The sequence below is a fragment of the Cervus canadensis genome, chromosome 3 (genome assembly GCF_019320065.1).
Source record: "Cervus canadensis isolate Bull #8, Minnesota chromosome 3, ASM1932006v1, whole genome shotgun sequence".
NCBI classification, from domain to species: Eukaryota; Metazoa; Chordata; class Mammalia; order Artiodactyla; family Cervidae; genus Cervus; species Cervus canadensis.
In genome coordinates, this window is record NC_057388.1 from 46326572 (window position 1) to 46349536 (window position 22965).

The 22965-nt window shown below is 41.2% G+C and overlaps 1 protein-coding gene across 1 annotated transcript in view; it reads right to left on the reverse strand.

Moving 5' to 3' along the window:
• Positions 1 to 22965, reverse strand: part of LAMB4 (laminin subunit beta 4) — a 102946-nt gene that overhangs the window by 47880 nt on the left and 32101 nt on the right. Inside the window, 4 exon segments of the mRNA XM_043463060.1 lie at positions 997 to 1174; positions 9666 to 9783; positions 10568 to 10677; positions 12307 to 12492. Coding sequence (XP_043318995.1) covers positions 997 to 1174; positions 9666 to 9783; positions 10568 to 10677; positions 12307 to 12492 — 592 coding nt within the window.

The following is a 22965-nucleotide window of genomic DNA, read 5'->3' on the forward strand; positions in this document are numbered from 1 at the left end:
GTTAGCAGCTCTAGTTTTGATCCGTCTTTCTCATTGGATACCTCTACCTCCTCGGATTATACAGATTAAAGACAATCATGCCTGTGAAGTACTTAGCATAGTGTTCGGCACAAAGTAAGTGCTCAATAAACACTACTTAATACACATCACCTAGCAGTAAACATTACTTAACAAGTTACTGAAAGGCTTGAAATAGATTGCTTCAATCATTAGTTGTTCCAATGTAATTCTTATTGATGCTGTTATTTCAATTCCTGGTGATCCATGTTGATGCTGGATTATGCCTTTCATTTCCCTTATTTCATCTTTCTTGAAATTGTGGGCATCCTGAAGGCAGAGTCCTGCATGGAAGAAGCATCTGATGATCTCAGAAAGCCCAGACTCTCAATGTGGCTGTCACTTTATAGCACTGATTCTCAGCTAGAGGGGAGATCTTGCGCCCCAGGGGACATATGATAAAGTCTGGGGGCATTTTTGGATGTCACACCTAGGGAGAGGGTGCTACTGATATCAGGTGGGCAGAGGGTAGGCTTGCTGTTAAACATCTTACAACGCACAGGATTGTGCCCCTTTCCCAGCAAAGTGTTACCCAGACCTAGATTTCAAAAGTGCTGAAACCCTGTTCTACAGTTGAGTGAAATGGGGCAAGTCACCTCATGTTTTGGACTCAGTCTCATTTATTAAATGAAGGTTGAGGGATGAAAGAGGTTGTTTACAGTTCATTCTAGCCCTAACATTCCAGGATTCCAAAGAAATATTTTAGGACCGTTGTTCCAGAAATCTGGCATTCCCCAAGTGACTGCCAGGCTCTTCTTTTATATACTTTCTGTACTGTAAACTATGATGTCAACACATGGAGAGAATGCACTGTGTATCTAACCATTGAGCAATTGGTATTTACATTGGCTGTTGAGCTAAAACATATTAAACTATTTCACTCATGTTCCTTTGTACAGACAATGGTGCTTCAGCAGAGCCCATTGAACAGATACTCACCTACGGCCCCGTTACGCAGCCTGGCAGACAAACTGGCTATAAGCCTTTCACATGCTCCAGGGAGCACCTGAGGTCCCGATGCTGAGGCAATTTCAACACAGTTGTGCAGCTGATATTCATCTAAATCCTGCTTGCTGCAGAAATTCTTCAGTGAGTTGATTTGGGGAATAAGACCAAGCTTTTAAAATAATGAGGAAAAAAAAAAGATTTCTGTTCATAGTAGGATCCTGTTCAAGATTCCAGTTATTAAAACAATTAGATCTCTGAGAGTCATGGTTGAAAAGAGACTCAATTTCATCCTTTTAATTGCATGCAACTGAAGATTTTAAGATTTTCAATTTATTTAAGAATAAATACACTCTGTAGTATTACTGTGGAACTCTAAGGCCATAAGACTCTCCTTTAGAAAGTTCTGTCTTATTCTATGGCTGATTCATGTTGATGTTTGGCAGAAACTAACACAATACTCTAAAGCAATTATCCTTCAATTAAAAATAAACACATTAAAAAAAGAAAGCTTTGTCTTTTTCAGTTACACATGAACAGTGCTGTTCTACATCAAACAGTCTGCCTCTTGGGAGACTCGCAGTACAGATTAATACATTAAACCTCTGAGAGGTACTGCAAGAAAGTTACTTATGTTTTTATTGAATTATAGTTGATTTATGATGCTCTGTTAGTTTTAGGTGTATAGTACAGTAGTTCAGTTGTATATATATGTGTGTTTGTGTGTGTATATATATATATAAGAATATATATTGGAGTAGGAAATGGCAACCCACTCCAGTATTCTTGCCTGGAAAATCCAATGGACAGTGGAGCCTGGCAGGCTACAGTTCACAGGGTCATACAGAGTCAGATATGACTGAGTGCACACACACATACACAAGAATATATATACATATATATGTATTCTTTTTCAGCTTCATTTCCCTTATAGGTTATTACAAAATATTGACTTTAGTTCCCTGTGCTACACAACAGGTCCTTGTTGTTTATCTATTTCATGTAGTTTTTATCTGCTAATCCCAATCTCCTAATTCATCCCTCCCCATCCTTTTCCCCTTTGATAACTATAAGCTTGTTTTCTGTTTTGTAAATAAGTTCATTTATAGAAAAATACTTCAAAACTCAGTGTTTCCACACTTATTTTACCACTTGGTCCTATATCCAAATAATTTATTAACATCCTGTGTGCTTAAGTGTTTCACAGATGCATTTTGGGAATTGCTGGCTAAAACCACATAGCTATTATGGGGACAAGGACATCATTTCAAGCTTATTCTCAAGGAGGAATGATCTACAGTTTAATAGTTACATGAAGAATAACTACCTGTTTAGATTTCTTGAGATTTTATCTAAATTATAACCTGATACTATTCAAAATGTTTACTAATGACTTGGATGAAATAGTGAAGAATGGTATAGCAAACTGATCACCAAGTTTGTCATTCTGAACAACTGGTGGAAAAAACAGCACTGAAAATAAATTTGAATTCAACTGGTCAAGTTGGGAGGTAAACCTGATAGCTCAGATAAATCTCCCCTGATCTTTTTGCTTTGTCTACACTGACGTTAGTTTCCATGGGTTGTAAATCAACCCTCTTCAGTCTTTTCCTTTCTGGCCTCTGACACACCCACACCGCGGGGCGCAATCTCAAACTTGGATGACGATTCCAGTAATCCAGACTATTTCTACTCCTCAAATTTCTAACCCCATCCTCCCAGCATGTCACTACCTCTCACTCATCAAATTTCATAGAGAAAACAGATAACAGCAAAGGGACTGGAGTCTCCTACTTCCTGTTTCCCAAACTCCTGTCTCACAGGTACTGACACCTGTCCTCACCTCTGAGAGCTGGTGGAGGAGAGGTATCCCAGGGGAAGGGCCGTCCCAGCAGCTATGCCCTCTGCCCTAGGGAACTTTCCTGTGGCATATGGACCCGGAAGCCTGGCATGCTCCAGTCCATGGGGTCTCAAAGAGTTGGACATGACTTAGTGACTGAACAACAATGCCTTCCTTCTTCAGTCTTTTCATTTCAATCAACATATGTATGTGCTTAAATCTCTCCCATCTGTAAAGTCACCTCCTTGATCTCAAATATTCCTCCTGCTACTGCCTTGGTTCTTGAATCCTTAGCAGTCAAATTTCTTTAACAATTGTTTCCTTGCCATCTTCACTACCTCCTCTCCCATTTACCCTTCACGCCAAAGCAACAGCTCTCCCCTAAATGTTGGGGCTCCTTGGGGTTCTCTCATGGGCTCTCTTCTTACCCCACATCTATTTCCTAAGTGATTGTAATGAAGCTGTGTCTTTGATTTTCATCTGCATTTATGTCTGCTGCCACATCTCAATCGTGGGTTCCAGCTCTGCACAGACAAGCTTATCAGTTGTCACAAAGGTACTGCCAATCAAACACACTCACAACCTGCTTTCCTTTCAGTGCCTATTGCCAGGAAATAGTGCCACCATCTGCCAAGCTGCTTGGTGTAGAAAACTGAAGGCCATCTTTGATACCAGCCTCTTTATCATCAACACGCCCAATCCATCCCACTTGCTCCCACCCCCAACATCAAGTTCTTCACAAGCCTGGTCAATCTGACTGACTGATATGTCTAGGACGTGTTTATTGCTCTTCATTTCCCATCACTTCCCTAACCTAGGCCACCCAGATGACCGTGGTGATAGCCCCAAAGATGTCCCAGCTTCCACTTTCGTCTCCCCTCTGTCATCAGTTTTCTACCCTATTGCCACAGAGACCTTTTATTTGGTTTTTTTTTTTTAGAGCAATTAAAGGAATTTAATAATAAAGCAATTTCAAAGCAATACCCTAAATATAGATCCTGTCCTGTTACTTCAAAATTTATCTCTGAATACATAGAATAAAGTTTTTGTATATACTGAATACATGAAATTGCCAATCTTCCAACTTTGTTAAAGGCTTTATTGAGGTATAATTAGCATGCAATAAACCACACCTCTTTAAAGAGTTCAATTTGATAAGTTTTCTTTTTTTCTTTTTTTTTACATGAATCAGCCATGGATTTACATGTGTTCCCTTCCCAATCCCCCCTCCCGTCTCCCTCACCATCCCATCCCTCTGGGTCATCCCAGTGCACCAGCCCTGAGCACTTGTCTCATGCATCCCACCTGGGCTGGGGAGATCCTCTATGACCCACCTCCCAGAATATTGGAAATAAAAGCAGAAATAAACAAATGGGACCTAATTAAACTAAAAAGCTTTTGCACAACAAAGGAAACTATAAGCAAGGTGAAAAGACAGCCCTCAGAATGGGAGAAAATAATAGCAAATGAAGAAACAGACAAAGGATTAATCTCAAAAATATACAAGCAACTCCTGCAGCTCAATTCCAGAAAAATAAATGACCCAATCAAAAAACAGGGCAAAGATCTAAACAGACATTTCTCCAAAGAAGACATACAGATGGCTAACAAACACATGAAAAGATGCTCAACATCATTCATTATCAGAGAAATGCAAATCAAAACCTCAATGAGGTACCATTACACGCCAGTCAGAATGGTTGCTATCCAAAAGTCTACAAGCAATAAATGCTGGAGAGGGTGTGGAGAAAAGGGAGCCCTCTTACACTGTTGGTGGGAATGCAAACTAGTACAGCCGCTATGGAGAACAGTGTGGAGATTCCTTAAAAAACTGGAGATAGAACTGCCATATGACCCAGCAATCCCACTCCTGGGCATACACACCGAGGAAACCAAATCTGAAAGAGACACGTGCACCCCAATGTTCATCGCAGCACTGTTTATGATAGCCAGGACATGGAAGCAACCTAGATACCCATCAGCAGACGAATGGATAAGGAAGCTGTGGTACATATACACCATGGAATATTACTCAGCCATTAAAAAGGATTCATTTGAATCAGTTCTAATGAGATGGGTGAAACTGGAGCCCATTATACAGAGTGAAGTAAGCCAGAAAGATAAAGACCAATACAGCATACTAATGCATATATATGGAATTTAAAAAGATGGTAACGATAACCCTATATGCAAAACAGAAAAAGAGACACGGATGTACAGAACAGCCTTTGAGACTCTGCGGGAGAAGGCGAGGGTGGGATGTTCTGAGAGAACAGCATTGAAACAAGTATACTATCAAGGGTGAAACAGATCACCAGCCCAGGTTAGATGCATGACACAGTGACCTTTTAAAAGGCAGCCTATTCAGATAACATTCCTTCTTCAAAGTTTCAGTGACTTCCCATCGCCTCAGGATATCTAAGTCACATCTCTTTTCATTCTGCTGCTCCTTGACCTCTCAGCTCACTGGTTCTCTCTGTGGGAGGTACCCACCCGCAGGGGGCATTTTAGAAATTCCAAGGGGTAATTTTGGTTGTCAAGGTAATTGGGTGAGGTGTGTGACTGGCATGGGTGGGTGGAGATCAGAAATGCTAGACATTCTCACAGAAAGGAAAATCATCTCACGTCTCTGACAGCTTTTGAATGTTTCACTGAAGATCCATGAAGGAGCATTCTGTTTATAGTTATGAGTTGAAAGCTTTACCCCGTGTTTTTAAAACATGTCAAACATGTTTACAACACACCTGCTTGCATGGCTGTCTCATATGTAGTGATTCTACATGTATGAGCATCTCCACCCTTCACTGTCTCCCAATGTGTTCATGTCCATGCATGTACATATTGAAGTACATACTATATCTCTATAAATGACTTCCCTTTTATTTCTCCTTTGTGTTTGCACATAACACTGATAGTATTTAGAAGTTGTACGTTCAGGTAGGCTATAATTTCCATGAATTTCACTGCAGGATAGGAAAGAGTGTTACAAAATATTTGTAATAAGAAGGGAAGGTTGTGTCAGATGACATTTAGAGCCACTGCCTGAGACACACCAAATGACCTGTCACAACTCCCAGTATCTGTCATGACTGTGCGGTCACTGCCTACGTCTCCTCCTCAGAGCATCAGCCCTGGTGAGGGCAGGGAAGGTTCTAGTCCTGTTGACATCTATGCCTGCCCCACTGGCTAATTTTCAGTACATGCTTATTAAAAATTCTGCAGTAAAGAAGTACACATACATTCTTAGTATTGTATCTTTAAGTTGATACTAAAATGGCTCTGCATTCTCCAAACACAAACCAAGCAGGGTGACACTCAGAAGGAAGCCAGATGGGTTAGGCTTAGGAGTGAGGGCAGCCAGTCCAGGACTACTATTTACAGTTCTTGGTCAGAGTTGGTTTAAGAGTTGGCCATTCTTGGCACCAAGCCAATGGAGCAGATGACAAGAGCTCCTGTTAGCTACAGAGGTTTATAATGCCGACTTACTTCTCCTAGAAACCTCTAAGGACTTTATGTTACCAACTACAGTCCATCTCATGGTTTAAAAGAAGAATGGCAGTTTTATGTTCTAGAACGTGTAATCTCCGTTTTTATGGACGCACCTATCATGTAATTAGGGTGACTGAAAAAAAATGAACTGACTCACTACGCTTGCCAAACAAAAGATATTTGTGCAGAAGGGTTGAACACAGCTTTCCTCTGGTTTTCTTGGTAATGCATCTCAGTTAATCAGGCTGCAGAGGAGAATGAACTTAGAGAGGGTCAAGTTCCAAGGAATCGAGTATTTCCCAGAACAACAGAATTGCTTTAGTCTGTAATCATAATGTGCAAGGACTTTCTCCTACTGTCATCCTGGGTCAGGGACTCTCAGGGACATCGCAGGTGCCCTGCTCAGATCTCCCCACCCACCAGCTGCTGTGGCACTGGATGCTAAAAGCTCACAACTGTTCCCTTCTCCAGAGAATTGGACTCAGCCACTGTGTCCAGGAGTGAGTGTGCTCCCTGGGAGGGGGCGGGGGGGGGGGGGAGCCTGTAACCGATGATGACATGAGCACACAAAGCCCTACCCCTTCACCTCCACGTGGAACCAACCCATGGGGCAATTCATGCCCCAGAGCTCCCTGAACCCATCCTTGCTGAGTTCCTTCTGCTGGCCCCTCACTCCTCTTTCCCAATGAGCACCTCAAACCAGGAGCACCTGAATCTCTGCTTATAAGGAATCTCACTCTAAAATGATGATTAAAGGCCTCTTCTGGGGTTTTGGACAGTTTGCCAAGATCTGGAGGCTCTCTTAAATTTTATTTTGGCTTTAGGAATTTTCATGACTATATGTAAGAGAATGATCACTTGATAATTGACCAAACGGACATATTTTTAGTTAATTTCAAATTGTCCATGTATATTCTACATCTATCAAACATCAATGCAGTGGTTTTGTTTACACACCTGTCTTGTATATCAGGCTGAGGGCAAGAACCAGATTTTTTTCCCCTCAGGAATCAGCACAGTGCCTGGCTGTACCCTCAGAGGTACATCACCCATTCATCATGGGTGATGAATGGACAATTTGGATGGATGCATTTAACACAGCATCCAGTGATTACTTGGGAATTTATAAACTTTTAGAGATACTTAGGACATGGCTTTAAAATGAGAAGTAACTTAGCTCTCATAAATTTAAGTTTCATGACTGTTACGATTACAATAATAACATCCCTTTGTTACTAGGAATCCTTATTTTCTTCCTTTCCCTTTCTTTTCTCTGCCTGGGTTCCCACCTGTTAGGTTTTTTTCCCCTTAATTAAACCTGTTGGATTTGATTCTCTTTCTTTGTAACTCACGTGTTGTTTCATAAGCACAGTTCTATTTAAAGTTCCTTGTCAGAATATGAATTATATGGGTTAGGGAAATCATGACAGTTTACATTTCCCATTCAGGAGCTGGTTTCCACTTTCCATTTCAATTATACTGAATTTCAGAGAAACAATGAATAATTTTTTAGTATATCTCAAGTAATATTTGAGGGCAATATTTGGCTCATATTTATGTCATATTCAAATTTAACTGGGTGCCCTGTATCTTTCCTCCCTCCATCTCTCCCTCTTTCCTTCCTTCCTTTCTTTCCTAAATCTTGCAATCCCATCTTTGACAAAATAATCTTAAATAATGGCCTTTTAAAAATGTTGTAATAGCTGAACTTACAGAATAAAAATCCAAGATATACCTGCCCCATACTAAATTCTATAATAGATAATGAAATTAAGAAGTTCTAGCTTATAAATTAAAAATGTTCAATAGTTATAAACTGAAGTTTAAAGACACAATACACAAAATATGGAGAGAGATATATACATATGTATATACTTAAATATAGCTAATTAAATCAGGGGTTGACAGACTTCCTGTAAAAGATCAGATAGTAGAGGACAGAAGGAAGGCTCAAGAGGGAGGGGATATGTATTCATGTATATATACACATATGTATGTATGTATGTGTATATGTATGTGTATGTACATGAATGACTGATTCGAGTTGTTGCACAGCAGAAACCAATAAAACATTGTAAAGCAATTTTATGCCAATTAAAAAAATTTTTAAAAACCCAGGAAGGCCAGATAGTTAATATTTTGGCTTTATGATCATAAGATCTCTGCTGCAAATACTCAATGGTGCCTTTGTAGTTTGAAGGCAGCATAGATAATAAATATGTAAACAAACAGGCATGTCTGCGTTCCAATAAAACTTCGTAGGGTTGTAGTATGCTAATTAAATCACAATATTAGGAGATTCTAGCATATATTTAAAAATAAAGTTTAACAAAGCAATTTGATTTTTATCCACAAATTTTTAAAAAAATCTCACATACTTCTGTACAATTCTGCTAATGGTGGGATGAAACTGGCACTTTCATGCATTACTGATGATCCTGAAAATTAACTGATGAATACCTACCAAAAATTAATTTGACAGATTTCAACAGCCATGAAATTTTGGTGAAGTAGGACTGCATTTTAAAATATTTAAAAATATACCAACTATGCAGAGTTATAAAAAATAGAAGCAACTTAAATGACCACAAAAGGGGAATAGGTAAGTAGATTAAGTAAATTTATTCAGTGTCTAAACTCTGCCCAGTGACAGGACTGAGCCTAAAGTTGTGGACAGAATGAAAGGTTTGGAATAAATACCTGTGGCCCAAATTTGGAGGAGAAAACAATGAAAGAAGTTACTCAAGGAAACACTTGCATGGTTCCTAAAAATGGTAAGCTTACAAAAGCACCAAAAGAAAATGCTTATGATGTAATATAAAGTGCAAAAAAAAAAAAAAAAACCATGAAAGAAAATCTTGTCTGAGCACTCTGATTACAAGGATAGAAAAGTATAATAGGTAGAAAATGGGAAGTTACAAGATGACAGTAAGTAATTAATTATTAGTGGACTATCTCCCACAGTTGTGGCTCCAGGCAGAGATGCTGGAATCAGGCCTTTCGGCTCTGAATTCTCTCTCCTCACTCACCAGCTCTGTGACCCTTTGCTTCAATTCTGTCTGTAAAATGGGGATAAACACAGACTTCCCTCACAGAGTTGTCACGAAGTCTCAACAATAGAATATGGAAAACACTTCAAACCGGGGCTGACAAGTGCTGTTCTGGAAGATTTGCCATTGTTATTCGATGACCTTCATAAACAGTAGGTGATTTTCATAATGAAACAAATAGATTTCTATTTCTCATGAAACACTGCAAAATACAAACCTACATGTACAATTAGAATGGAACTCAGTTCAGAAGGAAGCACCCGCAAGGCTCCTGTGGTACTTACAGAATCAACCAGGATGTGTGAATGAGCCTTGGACCTTCCTTCCAAAGGCTGGGAAAAATAGACATCAAGGGAATATTGTACATCTGGTTCTAAACAGATGGGTGTGGGAAGCATGATTCTGTATTAAAAGAAATAAAGCAAAAATTCAGTGTCATAAGTACAGTTATATAAACGAAGCAGCCATTGCATTTGGTGTGTTCCACATGTGCTGTGAAGTGGGTTCCACTGCCAGATGGAGGCTTGGTTTAGATCTAGACCAGTTCAGGTGGGTTGGGTGGTCAGTTCACATTCAGGTTCTCTCTGGCTCTACCACAGGATTGTGCCAAATAGCAAAACCTTGGGAGCTGGCCAAGGGGTGTCACGACTGCTCTGGGGAAAGGATGGAGCAAATGTCCTCCCTCCCATCTATCAGGCTAATATTAACAAGGTTTCTGTTTTATTCAGCCACAAATCTCTAATGCAAAATTACTGGCCTGAAAACTAGACTTTCGGCTGCTGAGATAACTCAAACTGAACACTGTACTCTTATTTTTGTAGCATTTCGTTTGTTCACATCTCCAGGCATCTGGGGGAACAGAAAACAAACATTCAGGATCAGAGTCAGGCTGTCTGGGCTGGAGCCCTGGTCCTGCCACACATCAGCTATAAAACTCAAGCAAGTCATCAAAATGTTCTCAATTTCCTCCTCCTCTGATGAAGACAAGATCTACCTCATTGAGTTGTTAGGAAAATTCAATGTGATATTAAATGTAAATCATAGTTTGGCAGATAGTAAACACTTAATAACATTACAGTCTCCTTTGATACACCTCTTATCCCACATAGTTCCTGGTTACAAATTACTGATAGACAAACGACACTCTGAGAAACCTTCAGCATTTGAGGCAGGTCCCCATGCGTACCTGGAAGCTGCTGGGAAAGCCTGAGGCTTTGGCTGAGGGGTCTCACGTGTGCAGTGCTTGCTTGCTCCAGTGGGGTCAATCACCATCTGGATGGTCCAGTCACCTGCAGACTAGACAGGCATCATGTAAGGGCATGTTCCTGCGAGGATGCATGCACCAACATATTTCTAATGGATAGTGCACAGGATAAATTTGCCACCCAAAGTCTGCTTGGAAAATGGAGTTTTGCATTTGTGAGAAGAGATTCACCCTCAGGCTTAACTGTCTGGTATTTGAATTATGATCCAGGTAGAAAGAATATTGTTTATGGCCATAGATGTAATTCCTGGGTCTAGAAAACCCCTGGGACTCCTGAAGGTCTAATCTTTCATTTTTTTTTAACTTTTTATCTTGTACTGAGATATAGCCAGTTAACAATGTAGGGATAGTTTTGGTGAACAGGGAAGGCACTCAGTCACACATATACATGTATCCATTCTCCCCCAAACTCCCCTCCCATACAGGCTGCCACATCACATTGAGCAGGGTTCCCTGTGTGCACATGTCCATCTCAAACTCCCTACACCCCCTAAAAATCCAATCTTTAACATCTGTCTCCCAAAGAGTCAATTAACTCATCATGTTCTTGGATCACAGCACAAAGGGAAAAAAAGGAATCTTTCACAAAAGGATATATATTTCTTTCATACTATTGCATAAATATTCTTATATACATTTATATTATTTATTACCAGAAATATTTACATGTGTATAAATACACACACACACACACATATATATATAGAGAGAGAGTGCATATATGTTAATTACCTAAACTCTAGAAGTCTCACAATCTGGAAAAGCTTTTTAAAGCTGTCAGATATATGTTCTGTCTATACAAAAATTTATATATATTTATACATACACATTTATATACATGTATCTTTTTAAAAAATGACATTCTTGTCATACTCACCAGGTCAAAGTGCCTTCAAGTCCCTTGTTTTTAATTTGTTAAGTGAGAAATTAAGAAGTATGTCATATTAAGAGTTTCAAAGTAGATCATGTACTCTGGTCATACAACAGACAATGAACCCTTTCAGAATGTGGTCCCCAGAGGGATTCTGAGACCATCCCCAGCCACATAAAATATTTTTTAGGGGAGATGGTCTATGGAGTTTCAGACCACCAAAGAAAAGATTACGCAAAGAAAACTCTAGATCAAGTGTTTTCTAATTTGGTTTCTCTTCTTTCTTAGCTATTTCTCAAAAGGCAGGGGAAGGGCTCAAAAGGGAGGAGGCAAGAGGACCAGGCTGGTTTGAGCTTTTCTTTTGTCTCCTGGTAAAATCCAAGTGCAAATAAATGCCTCTTCTGCATAACCATGAGTCTAAATCTCTGCACATATGTTGCTTATTACACTTTCAGGGGGAAAAATGTCATAGGAGGGCAGGATTTGCATTATTTTAGTTATTTATTATTCTTATACAAACATTTCATCACCACTTCCCTAGACCTAGTATCTTAAATCTATAGCTCCAGCTTTAGTTTCTCTCCACGGAATAATGTGTGTGTACATATGGCTCCCTGTGTTGCTTTAATATCTTCAGGAAACCCTTTGGTTTACAATGCTCTCCAGATGTTCAACTTTCTGCAAATCCTGTTATGATGAACCTAGGCAAGACTGGAATGGAAACATTTAGCTTGAGAATGTATTTCATTCAGCTTGGAACCACCATCACAGAAGGGGAGTTAAAGGATACCTGAGTTTCATAGTGAATGGCAACTGTGAAATCCATGGGAACAGGGATGTTCCCCACAGCAAATCTCAAACCAGCCCCAGGGAGAACCCTGGCAAATCCAGGTCCCGTCCACGTAACAGGCATCCCAGGAACTGGCTCTCAGAGAAAGATGGAAACAGCAGGCAGTTGGTCAGAAGTCACCGAGCCCTAAAACAGGAGAGGAATGAACACAATTTTGCCTAGAGTGAAGGGTTAGAAGAGAAAATTAAAAACCTCATGTATTTCTTGATGTGTATATGATCCATCTGAGTCCCGGATAAATTATTCCAACCAGGACACATTCCAGAATACCACGGAGAATAAAGTGCTGATTCTGCAGCTGTGGAACATATGTTACTGTATAGAATTATCACTTGGAAAGCAAGATGACTGGCCAGCACGTGAAGTACCCCATGTGTCATAAACTGAGTGATTCCACATTGGTGACTTTGGCTTTTCTCAGATGTGACTATGGAGCTCTGGCCAAAATATGAAGAGAAGGAAAATATTCCCATGCCTACTTCATGGATTTTGCCTAATTGTGCATGACAATGATAAAACCACATGGATTTATTTTTTCTAGATATTTCTTTCATGCAAATGTGAGAAATGATCTTCTCCCATCTGCTTGGGGGCACATGAGTACAAAACTGCTCACACGCTTGGTTGATTAGCAGCCCTGCTGGTCTCGATGCTGGATGTTAGCCTTGGACCATCTGGACCCCGTAGATAATACTTCCTTGATGACTTTTGCATCTGCCTCTCAACACTTCCAGCCTCCACTGGAATTCTGCCTCTTTCTTACTTTTTGCCTGTGTTGCTGCAACAGTCTCTTGGCTGTTCTCTCTGTGATCCCTCTAGTCCAATACATACCACACACTGCTGCCAAAGAGCATTTCAAACGCGTTCTCACTGCCAACAACCTCACGCCCAAATTACTTAGCCTGAAGTTCAAGTTGCTCTGTGATCTACCACAAACTGCTCTTTACTTGACAAATGTTTATTTAGTAACAACTCAATCCCGGCCTCTGAATCAGATGCAAAGATGAATAGACTAGAATCCCTGCCACAGAGGAGTTTAAGGTAAATAAGAAATGAGATGGAGGTGTGTGTAAACTCATCTCTGCGACATTTTCAAACTTTAAAAAAGTACTCTGGGGACATCACTGGTGGTTCATTGGCTGACTCCATGCTTCCAATGCAGCGGGGCCTGGGTTCAATCCCTGGGTGGGAGAATTAGATCCTATATGCTGCATCTAAGAGTTCACATGCTGCAGCTAAAGAACCTGTTCTAAGACCTGGAGCAGTCAAATAAATAAAAATATTTTAGAAAATAGTAAAATAATAAAATTTTTAAAAGTATCTTGGAAATTGCAGCAGACAGTGTAGGTGCCCCATGGGATCCCCTTTACTTAGTTGGTACATCCATTCCCCATTTGTTGTACAAGTGTGACTTCTAACAGCTCACACTTGCCCCTTGTCTGGAGAATTTGCCTCTCACATCCCCACCCCTATGCCTAGGGTAGCTCACAGCCAATGACTGCCTGTGTGTTAGTCGCTCAGTCATGTCCAACTCTTTGCAACCCCATGGACTGTAGCCCACCAGGCTCCTCTGTCCATGGGATTTTTCAGGCAAGACTACTGGAGTGGGTTGCCATTTCCTTCTCCAGGGGATCTTCCCAACCAAGGAATCGAACCCAGGTCTCCTGAATTGCAGGCAGATTCTTTACTCTCTGAGCCACCGGGGAAGCCACCAATGACTGCCTGATAGGGTATAAAAGGCTAGCCCTGTGGTCTCAAGAGCTAGGAAAACTTTATCTGCAGTTTATGTTTCTGACTTTCTCTATGGGTCAATCCAAGGTTTGTTTTGCCTGAGACCACCTTTGACTCTTTCTCCCTCTCCATCTTATTTCCTTCATTCTCTTAAAGAGTTTTCCCAAAGAAGACTGCCTTTGTAAATCACCTGCACATGACTCCAGTCTCAGGCTCTGACCTGAAATAGTTGGTGGCAGACAGTGTACCTAAAAGCAGACTCGAAGATGCATTCCTGGAGGGGAATCACTTAATGTTCAGGTGGCAACAAGGACCTCAGTGGGTAACTTGTGTTGATGACCCTCGTGGAGCAGCAGAGCCATTGCTAAAACTGTCATCTGGGGCGAACTGGGACAGGATAAAGAGGGAAGGGGAGGCACTGACATGAGCAATATTTCTTGCATCGACAGATGCGGGTTATGAGGACTGTGGGCCCGGATGGTTACTATTGGCTGTCATTGGTACATGTCTTAATTCTTGGGTAGGGACAAAGAATTCCACTACTATAAAGCTGCTGGGTGGTCACACTCCTGCATAGAGTGAGCTTAAGAAGCAAACGGGCAGAGTCAGCTTCACGGGCATATAGCCTGTGCAGCTGCATGGGACCCGGTGCATAGAAGGACCCCATGCTTGGTTTAATGCTCTGCTCTCATCATCTTGAAATAATTAAGATTTAAGAAGTTGTTTCCTAAGTGAAATGTCTTGGGACAATGGAGCATGCATAAGGACAGAAGATATATGCACAGTGTATGTCTGCCTCTTTGCTGCCCCGTTTGCATGCAGGGCACACGCTGCCCAGGAGCATGGGATTCAAGTGGACCTACTATGCTTAGGCATTCAGTGAGACTCAGAGGCAGTACAAAGTAAGTGTGCTACATCTATGACTAAGTAAGCAGGGGTGCCAACAGCTCCAAGAAGCTGCGTTTTCTGTTCCAACCAGAAATTTCTTTGAAAGCAGAAAGAAGGGAATGACATTCTAAGAAACACATTATTCATGTTACTTCCTTGTGTCAGCCAACTACTTACACTGAAAATGACAACTAGAAGGAAAGAGGACAATAGGCAACTCAGAGTTTCTTTTCCTTTCAGTTCCTCCTCACTCATCAATAAGCTGAAGGTATTGTTGGTCAAACACACACTAAGACATGAAATAACAGCTGAGTTAGTTTTGTACAGCATTCCCATTCTTCCAGGAAGAATAAAATATATATGCATGGTGATGGTTTAGTCACTAAAGTGTGTCTGATTCTTTTGCAACTCCATGGGCTGTAGCCTGCTAGGCTCCTCTGTCCATGGGATTTTCCAGGCAAGATTACTGGAGTGGGTTGCCATTTCCTTCTCATATATATATATATACACATACATACATACATACATATATGACTCCAAAATAAAAATTGTGTAATTTCAATGATTATGTGTAAGAATTAAGTGCTCTTATGTTTGCAATTAAAATTGGCATTGCATGCTATGGAGATGAATAGTATAATTCATGCTAATAATTAAATTTTTTAATATTTCTTTACTTAGAATGACATTAAATAGCATATAAAATATTTTGACAAGTTGAGAGGCAGAGACTATGGAAGAAAGTAAATTAATATTTTACTATCTTCAAGGGACCCTTTCTTTATTTTTTATTTTGGCTGAGCCTCATTCAGGATCTTAGTTTCCCTGTCAGGGATCAAACCCATACACCCTGCAATAGAAGGATGGAGTCCTAACTATTGGACTGCAAGGGGAGTCCCCCTAATTTCTCAATTAGGGGGCTATGCATTTAATTTCTATTTTACCCTGGCCCTGCCCATGGGTCTGAGCATGCCAGGAATGAGCTGGAATTGATGCTGTTAGTGTACCGCCTGGTTCCCTTTATTGGACCACTCTATCTTGCCACCAGTTCCTGGGACTGTTAGCTGCTATGTCTCACCACTGCTCCCTTCTTCTGAGAACTGCCCTTGGCTGAAGGGAACTGCCTCACTTGGGAGGTGATCTGGGTCTGCCCTGGCAGTTTGTAGCCATGACGGCCTGACATGAGAATACAACAGGCCAGCCCTGTGGCCTCAATGGAGGACAACTCTATGGTGCAATGTACGCTTCAGAGTTTCCCCAGGGAAGAAGGCAAGGCTAGACTACCCTAGATGCCATCCTTGCCTCCCTTTTCCCCCGCCCCAGCCTCCTGCCCTCCTTCCTGACAGGTTTCTCCTGATGAGCACTCCTTCAATAAAGCACATGCATTCAGATCTCTGTTGCAGTCTCTGTTTCTAGGAAACCCAACCTAAGACAGTGATTAAGGATGTACGCATATGCACACATACACTTATGTAAAACTAAAAGTTTCACCAAAAAATATGCCCTTGCTTTATAGTCTTCTGTCGTACTAAGTTGATCCAAGTCAATTGATTTCATGACCTACTTACCAACAGGCATGACCTGCAGTTTGGAAATTACTGACCTGTGGGACCCTAGAGATGGAAACAATTACTTATGTCTGGATGTTAGGGTAGTGAATGTCACAGAAAGACAAATCTGAATTAGGTCTTAAGGGATGACTACAAGTTTTCCAAGTGAGTAATACAGGAGTAGTTGTTTCAGGTGAGAGTCAGGAGAGGAGTCTGTGGCTGTTTACAACAGTGTTTCTCAAAGTGCTTCCAGGGACCACTCATGTTACTAGGGGTGCTTGGCAAATATGCAGATTTCTTTTTTTCCCCCAAATGATCCAAAAAGTATTTATTAAAAAAATCATTATGCCAAACATCTCAAATATCTAAATCCAATTAAAGATCACAAAAAATGTATGTTTTCCTAAAGTCTCTGCAGATTTCCAAATTGAGCATCACTGCTCTAGAGCTACACTGTCTAATTGAACTTCCTACAATAATGAAAATGTTCCATATCTGCACTATCCGGTATAGAAGTCCAATGTGGCTACAGAGTTACTTGAAAAAATATGCAGGTTTCATGACACTAGTCAGATTCCCCGATTCAGCATCTCCAGTGGAAGGCCCTAGCGTCTGCATTCTAAACAAATTCCCCGGGTGATACTTCTGTGCAGTAAAATCGGGAAGTTCACTGATCTGTGCCACTGGGAACAAGGGCACTCCAACCCTTCTTTTTTCAGGAGGACTTCAAATTGAGATGCCTGGAGTCAGAGAAGGCTTTATGGACAGGGGACATGGGGATAGACAAGCAGAAGCACAAAACTGCTTTGACGTGTACATGAACCTGAACGGAGGACCACCACTCATGAAGCCTTTTCCGATCCTCTCGGCTGGAGGTGGTTTTCCTTTTTTTTTATTTTTTATTTTTTATTAGTTGGAGGCTAATTACTTCACAACATTTCAGTGGGTTTTGTCATACACTGACATGAATCAGCCATGGAGTTACATGTATTCCCCATCCCGATCCCCCCTCCCACCTCCCTCTCCACCCGATTCCTCTGGGTCTTCCCAGTGCACCAGGCCCGAGCACTTGTCTCATGCATCCCACCTGGGCTGGTGATCTGTTTCACCATAGATAATATACATGCTGTTCTTTCGAAACATCCCACCCTCACCTTCTCCCACAGAGTTCAAAAGTCTGTTCTGTACTTCTGTGTCTCTTTTTCTGTTTTGCATATAGGGTTATCGTTACCATCTTTCTAAATTCCATATATATGTGTTAGTATGCTGTAATGTTCTTTATCTTTCTGGCTTACTTCACTCTGTATAATGGGCTCCAGGGGTTTTCCTTAAGGGAAATTCGTAACATGTTTTGTGCACCTCTTCACGCACCCCACCCTGAAATGCATTCATTGTTTGTGTACATGCCTCATTTCTTCCACAAAAATCTCAAGGGCACGCTCTATGTCTAGGTGTTTCTGTTTTCATTCTTTCAATCAAGAAAGTCTCTTAGGCATAAAGAACTGTTTCAAGTGCTGGTTGTATGAACAGGACAGCCAACATCTGCTTTCTTTTGCTTTTCCAACATGTCCCTTCATGCAAACACACAGGAATGCTCGGTAAAGACCCCAGCATAATGAATGAACAAATAGACCTAAAGTTATCCTGCCTTTAATTAAATAGTAGTTGAATGGCCACAGGGTTTTCTGGTCTCCTCTAGCCTGCAGAAGCTATTGGAGGCAGGGCCCTGAGGAGGCAGCATCACCCTGACACTCATATCCAGCACTGATCAACTATAACCATTTCAGAATCAAGAGCATAGTCACACAGCATCCCCAGGGACACCAACATGTCCTTTGTCTTCAACTAGGAAGACAGCTATTTCTCAGCATTGTACGTCTCCTTTTTAAAAAGACAAGAAAATATGAAAGCACAGTCTGACTCTTCAACTCTCCAGAATCTTACTTTCCCAAGGTTTTCACACTGAAGAGAAATAAAGCTAATGAAGTTTTTTCCAGAGGCTCTAGTTACTTTGAGTGTGCGTCTTCCTTTCCTTCACTCTATTCTTGAGGATATTAAGAGCTTAGAGTGACTGAGCACTTACATGAGCCAGGCATGGGTCTAAGTGCATTACCCAGGTTATTTGCTTCTAGCAGAATAGACAATGACCCTGAAGAAATGGTTTACCTCATTCTGTTCATCTGCTTGTATGCTTTGCTGATGTTTTCTCAGTATTATATTTCCTTTGTCAATTATGAAATCATCTCCTTGTTGCTGGAAATACACATCGCATATAGGCAAAGCTGTTGCTAATATCTTAAAAAGAAAAGAAATGGTAGTATAAGTAACAAACAACAGTTTCAATTTTATCATAGTTGAAAAGTTTCAACTACCAGAATTTAAAAGGGAATCATGATTTTCACTTAATAGCCTTGGGAGGAAGTCATGGAGGCAGTGTAAAATTTTTTGTTTTTCTGTGAAAATGTGAAATTTTGGGTGGTTATAAGGCTATGTGTTGAGTTTTCTTTTCAAGGGCTATTATACTAGTGTAATTCTAAACTGGGAAAACATTTCTTCTTTGCTATTGGTTTTATGGTGTTTTGACCATTAACAATATGCATGATGTACCGACTCAAAGATTTATTAGATGTTGTAATTTTGACACCTCCAGACCAATTTCTCTTAGTTCTCATGGTCTGTAAAATTTGGCTTTAAATGTTCCCATAAGAGATTATGTCAGGACAGCAAAATTCCACCAACTAAACTAAAACAGCAGAATTGCATCCATGCAACTGCAGTTTCCTTTAAATCCTGGGTTTTGTGGGACTCACTTTTATATTATCTCCTAGTCATTCAGTTAGAATTCATTCAGTCATTCATACACAGTTAGAAACTCCAATTGTTCATTTCCAAGTTTTCACTGTACCCCGTGTGTTAGTCACGCAGTTGTGTCCGACTCTTTCTGACGTCATGGACTGTAGCCTGCCAGGCTCCTCTGTCCATGGAATTCTCCAGGCAAGAATACTGGAGTGTGTAGCCATTCCCTTCTCCAAGGGATCTTCCCAAGCCAGGGATCAAACCTGGGTCTCCTGCATTGCAGGCAGATTCCTTATTGTCTGAGCCACCAGGGAAGCCCCTATATGTTTGCTTGATGTTTCACTGTTAGTTTTACAGGTGAAGTTTTTAATTTCACAGATGCTCTGGCTGTTCATTGTTAGTGGGAAGCCCTGAGCCCTCTATTCTAGTGGTCACTGTTCAGACTCTTGAGCAGGCTGTTCAGTCAGCTCCTTTGGACAGGACCCACAGGCTTATGTTTATTTGTCCTCTTCATTTTTTCCCCCCTCACTAATTATGTTCACCTTACAACACAAAATCATAAACTATTTTACTAATTTTACACAGAAAACATATTATGGAATACTATATTAGATGCCATACTATGTTAAATTCAATCAATATTAACTTTTGTGGCCACATTTAATTTCTATAAGAAAACAAGTCAGATGCTTCCCAAACTGTGTACAAATCACCTGGGGACCTTGCTAACATGCAGACTGGATTCAGTAGGTCTAGATGGGGGCTGAGAGTCTCCAAGTCTAATGAATCCACAAATGATGCCACTATTATTGGTCTGCACACCATATTTTGAGTAGCAAGGATGTTGCCATAGACTGAATGCTTGTGTCCCCCTGCTAAATTCCTATGTTGAAATCGAATCCCCATGGTGATGGTATTAGGAGGTGGGGTTCTGGGAGGTGATTAGGTCATGAAGGCACAGTCCTCATGAATGGGATTAGTGCCCTTTTAAAAGATGCCTAAGAGAAATCCCTTGTTATGGGAGGACTTAGTGAAAAGACAGCCCTCTAAGAACCAGGAAGTGGGTCTCAGACATTGCATCAGTAGGTACCCTGACCTTGGACTTCCTAGCCTTCAGAACTGTGAGAAATAAGTTCATGGTGTTTACAAGCCATCTGGTCTATGGTATTTTTAGCAGCCTGCACAGACTAATAAAGATTAGATAGACAGGTAAGTAGATACGGATGGATGGATAGATATAGATATATAGATTTTTGAAGACCTACCAAGAAAGTTAATTGTCATTCTTCTTAGCTCTCCAATTTGAGTGTTAAAACAATTACTTGTAAGATGCGTTTTGGATTCATGTCCTTGTGTGTCTCCGTTTTCCATCCTCTCTCTTCTCCCTGAACCTGGCCCCTTCTCCATCCCTGTCTGGACTACTGCAGATGGTGCTGCTCCAAACTAGACTCTTCTCCGCTGGATGGTGTCTGAGGACACAGAGGACAGTCTTCATCACGTCATTCCTTTGCTCAGAAAGATTCAAAATTTAGCCTCTTTAATGGTGGTGGTTTAGCTGCTAAGTTGTGTTTGACTCTTGCAACACCATGGACTGTAGTGCCCCAGGCTTCTCTGTCGGTGGGATTTTCCGGTCAAGAATACTGGAGTGGGTTGTCATTTCCTTCTCCAGGGGATCATCCCGACCCAGGGGTCAAACTCGAGTCTCCTGCATTGAAGGCAGACTCTTTACTACTGAGCCACCAGGGAAGCCCAGCCTCTTTAATGGGAAAAATCTAATTTTATCTTCCAGTACTTCTTCTCTATGTAAACTTTCTGTTCTACCTGTGAATACACCTGCATTGTTTCTCCTCTGAGTTATTACTTGGAACTTTTCTGACTGGCTTGTCTTCTCCCCTAGTCCACCAGTGGAAACACTTAATTAGTTTCAAGTCTCAGTCCAGATGATTCTACCTGTGTGTTAAGTCCATTCATGGCTCTAAAATCCTGAAGCACTTACGGATTCTTCCTGTTCTCCGGCACTGTCCCTGTCTTGAGCTATTTATGAAAAGTATTAGTTGTGGTTAAAAACTTCTGGAGGGCAGAGACCTTAACTAATCCTTTTCTATGCCAGTCAGCCTGGGTCTCAGCATTATGCACTGGCTATAAACTGGGGTTCTTGTGACACTTTCCCTGGGTTTGATCATTTGGTAGAATGACTCACAGAGCTCAGGGAATCACTTATTTATATTTATTGTTTTTTTTTTTTTTTTGTATAATAAAGGATATGACGAAAGGATATAAATGAACATTCAGATGAACATGTACATAGGGTGAGGACTGAAGAGTCCCAGACACAGGAGATTCTGTCCCCTTGGAGCTGGGCTGCACCACACCCAGCACACCTATGTGGCCACCAAGCTAGAAGTTCTCAGAACCCAGTGCTTGCGGGAATTGTATGGAGGCTTCAGCCCACAGACATCATGGATCATTACCTCAATCTCCCTCACCTCTCCCCTTCCTGGAGGATGGGGTGTGGGGCCAAAAGGTTCAAGGGTCTAATACTTTCTGGTGACCAACCACTGACCTGAAGCCATCCAGAGTTACCTCATCAGGACAAATGACACTCCTCTCACCCAGGAAGTCCAAAGGATTTAGTAGTTCTGTATCAGCAGCTAGGGTCAAAGACCAAACATTAGAACAAAGGATCCTTCTAGTGCTCTTATCCCTTAGAAAAGCTCACAGATTCTAGAGCTCTGGGCCGGGAACCAGGGACCAAGATCATTAGGTATACTTTTTCTATTATTTCATGATAGTTAGAGGTGGAGCCTAAATATCAATATTCCCTTTCTAAAGTTTTTTTTTTTTTTTCCCAGTTACTCTCATAAACCTGTAATACTAAAAACCATGAAGAAGAATCCAGACATAGGATTATTTTATCTTGACTCTACCCACCGCAGTGCTGAATCGAGGTCAGGACAGTGCAAGCCTCCTCTTCCTGCCCCAGTTTCAGTCAGTAAAAGAGCAAATTCCAAGCCTCTTCAGGGGTATTTTCATCCCTCCCACTAGTCATGTCCAGATTAGGAAGAGATCTCAGGAAATGACTTAGTCACTGGAACCTGGAATGAGTTCCCAGTTTTCCATCCAAATCCTGTCTCTGGAATCAACTTTCATATGCCTTCTCCCCTTGAAGTTGTTCACCTCACATTGCCTTTTCCTGGGTCAGATTCCTGCCCGTGGCTGGAGTCACAGGCATGTGAGTGCTATCAGAGTCTAACTTAACTTTTCTCTGTTGGGTTCGGATGCTTGTGTGTGCCCCCCCTCATACGACTTTGAGATAAATGTTTTTAGGGAGCATCCCCCACAGGACTGTGACCTGTACTGAATGGGACCAAGGGGCATTTTCAGTCACACACCCCGCGACCAGCACTGAGGACTGCTAATCCAAGATCAGCTTCAGGAGGTTGGTGAGCATCTTACAGTTGGTTTGGTAGCAGATTCATTCATTCAGTAGCAGAGATTCACAACTTTCTATTACGCACCAATCACTGGGCTCTGCCCTAGAGCAGCAGTGGTGATGGAATACACACCCACCCTTCCCTCTCATGGTTTATGGTGTCATCAGGGAGACAGACCAGGAAACACTCAATAAACATTC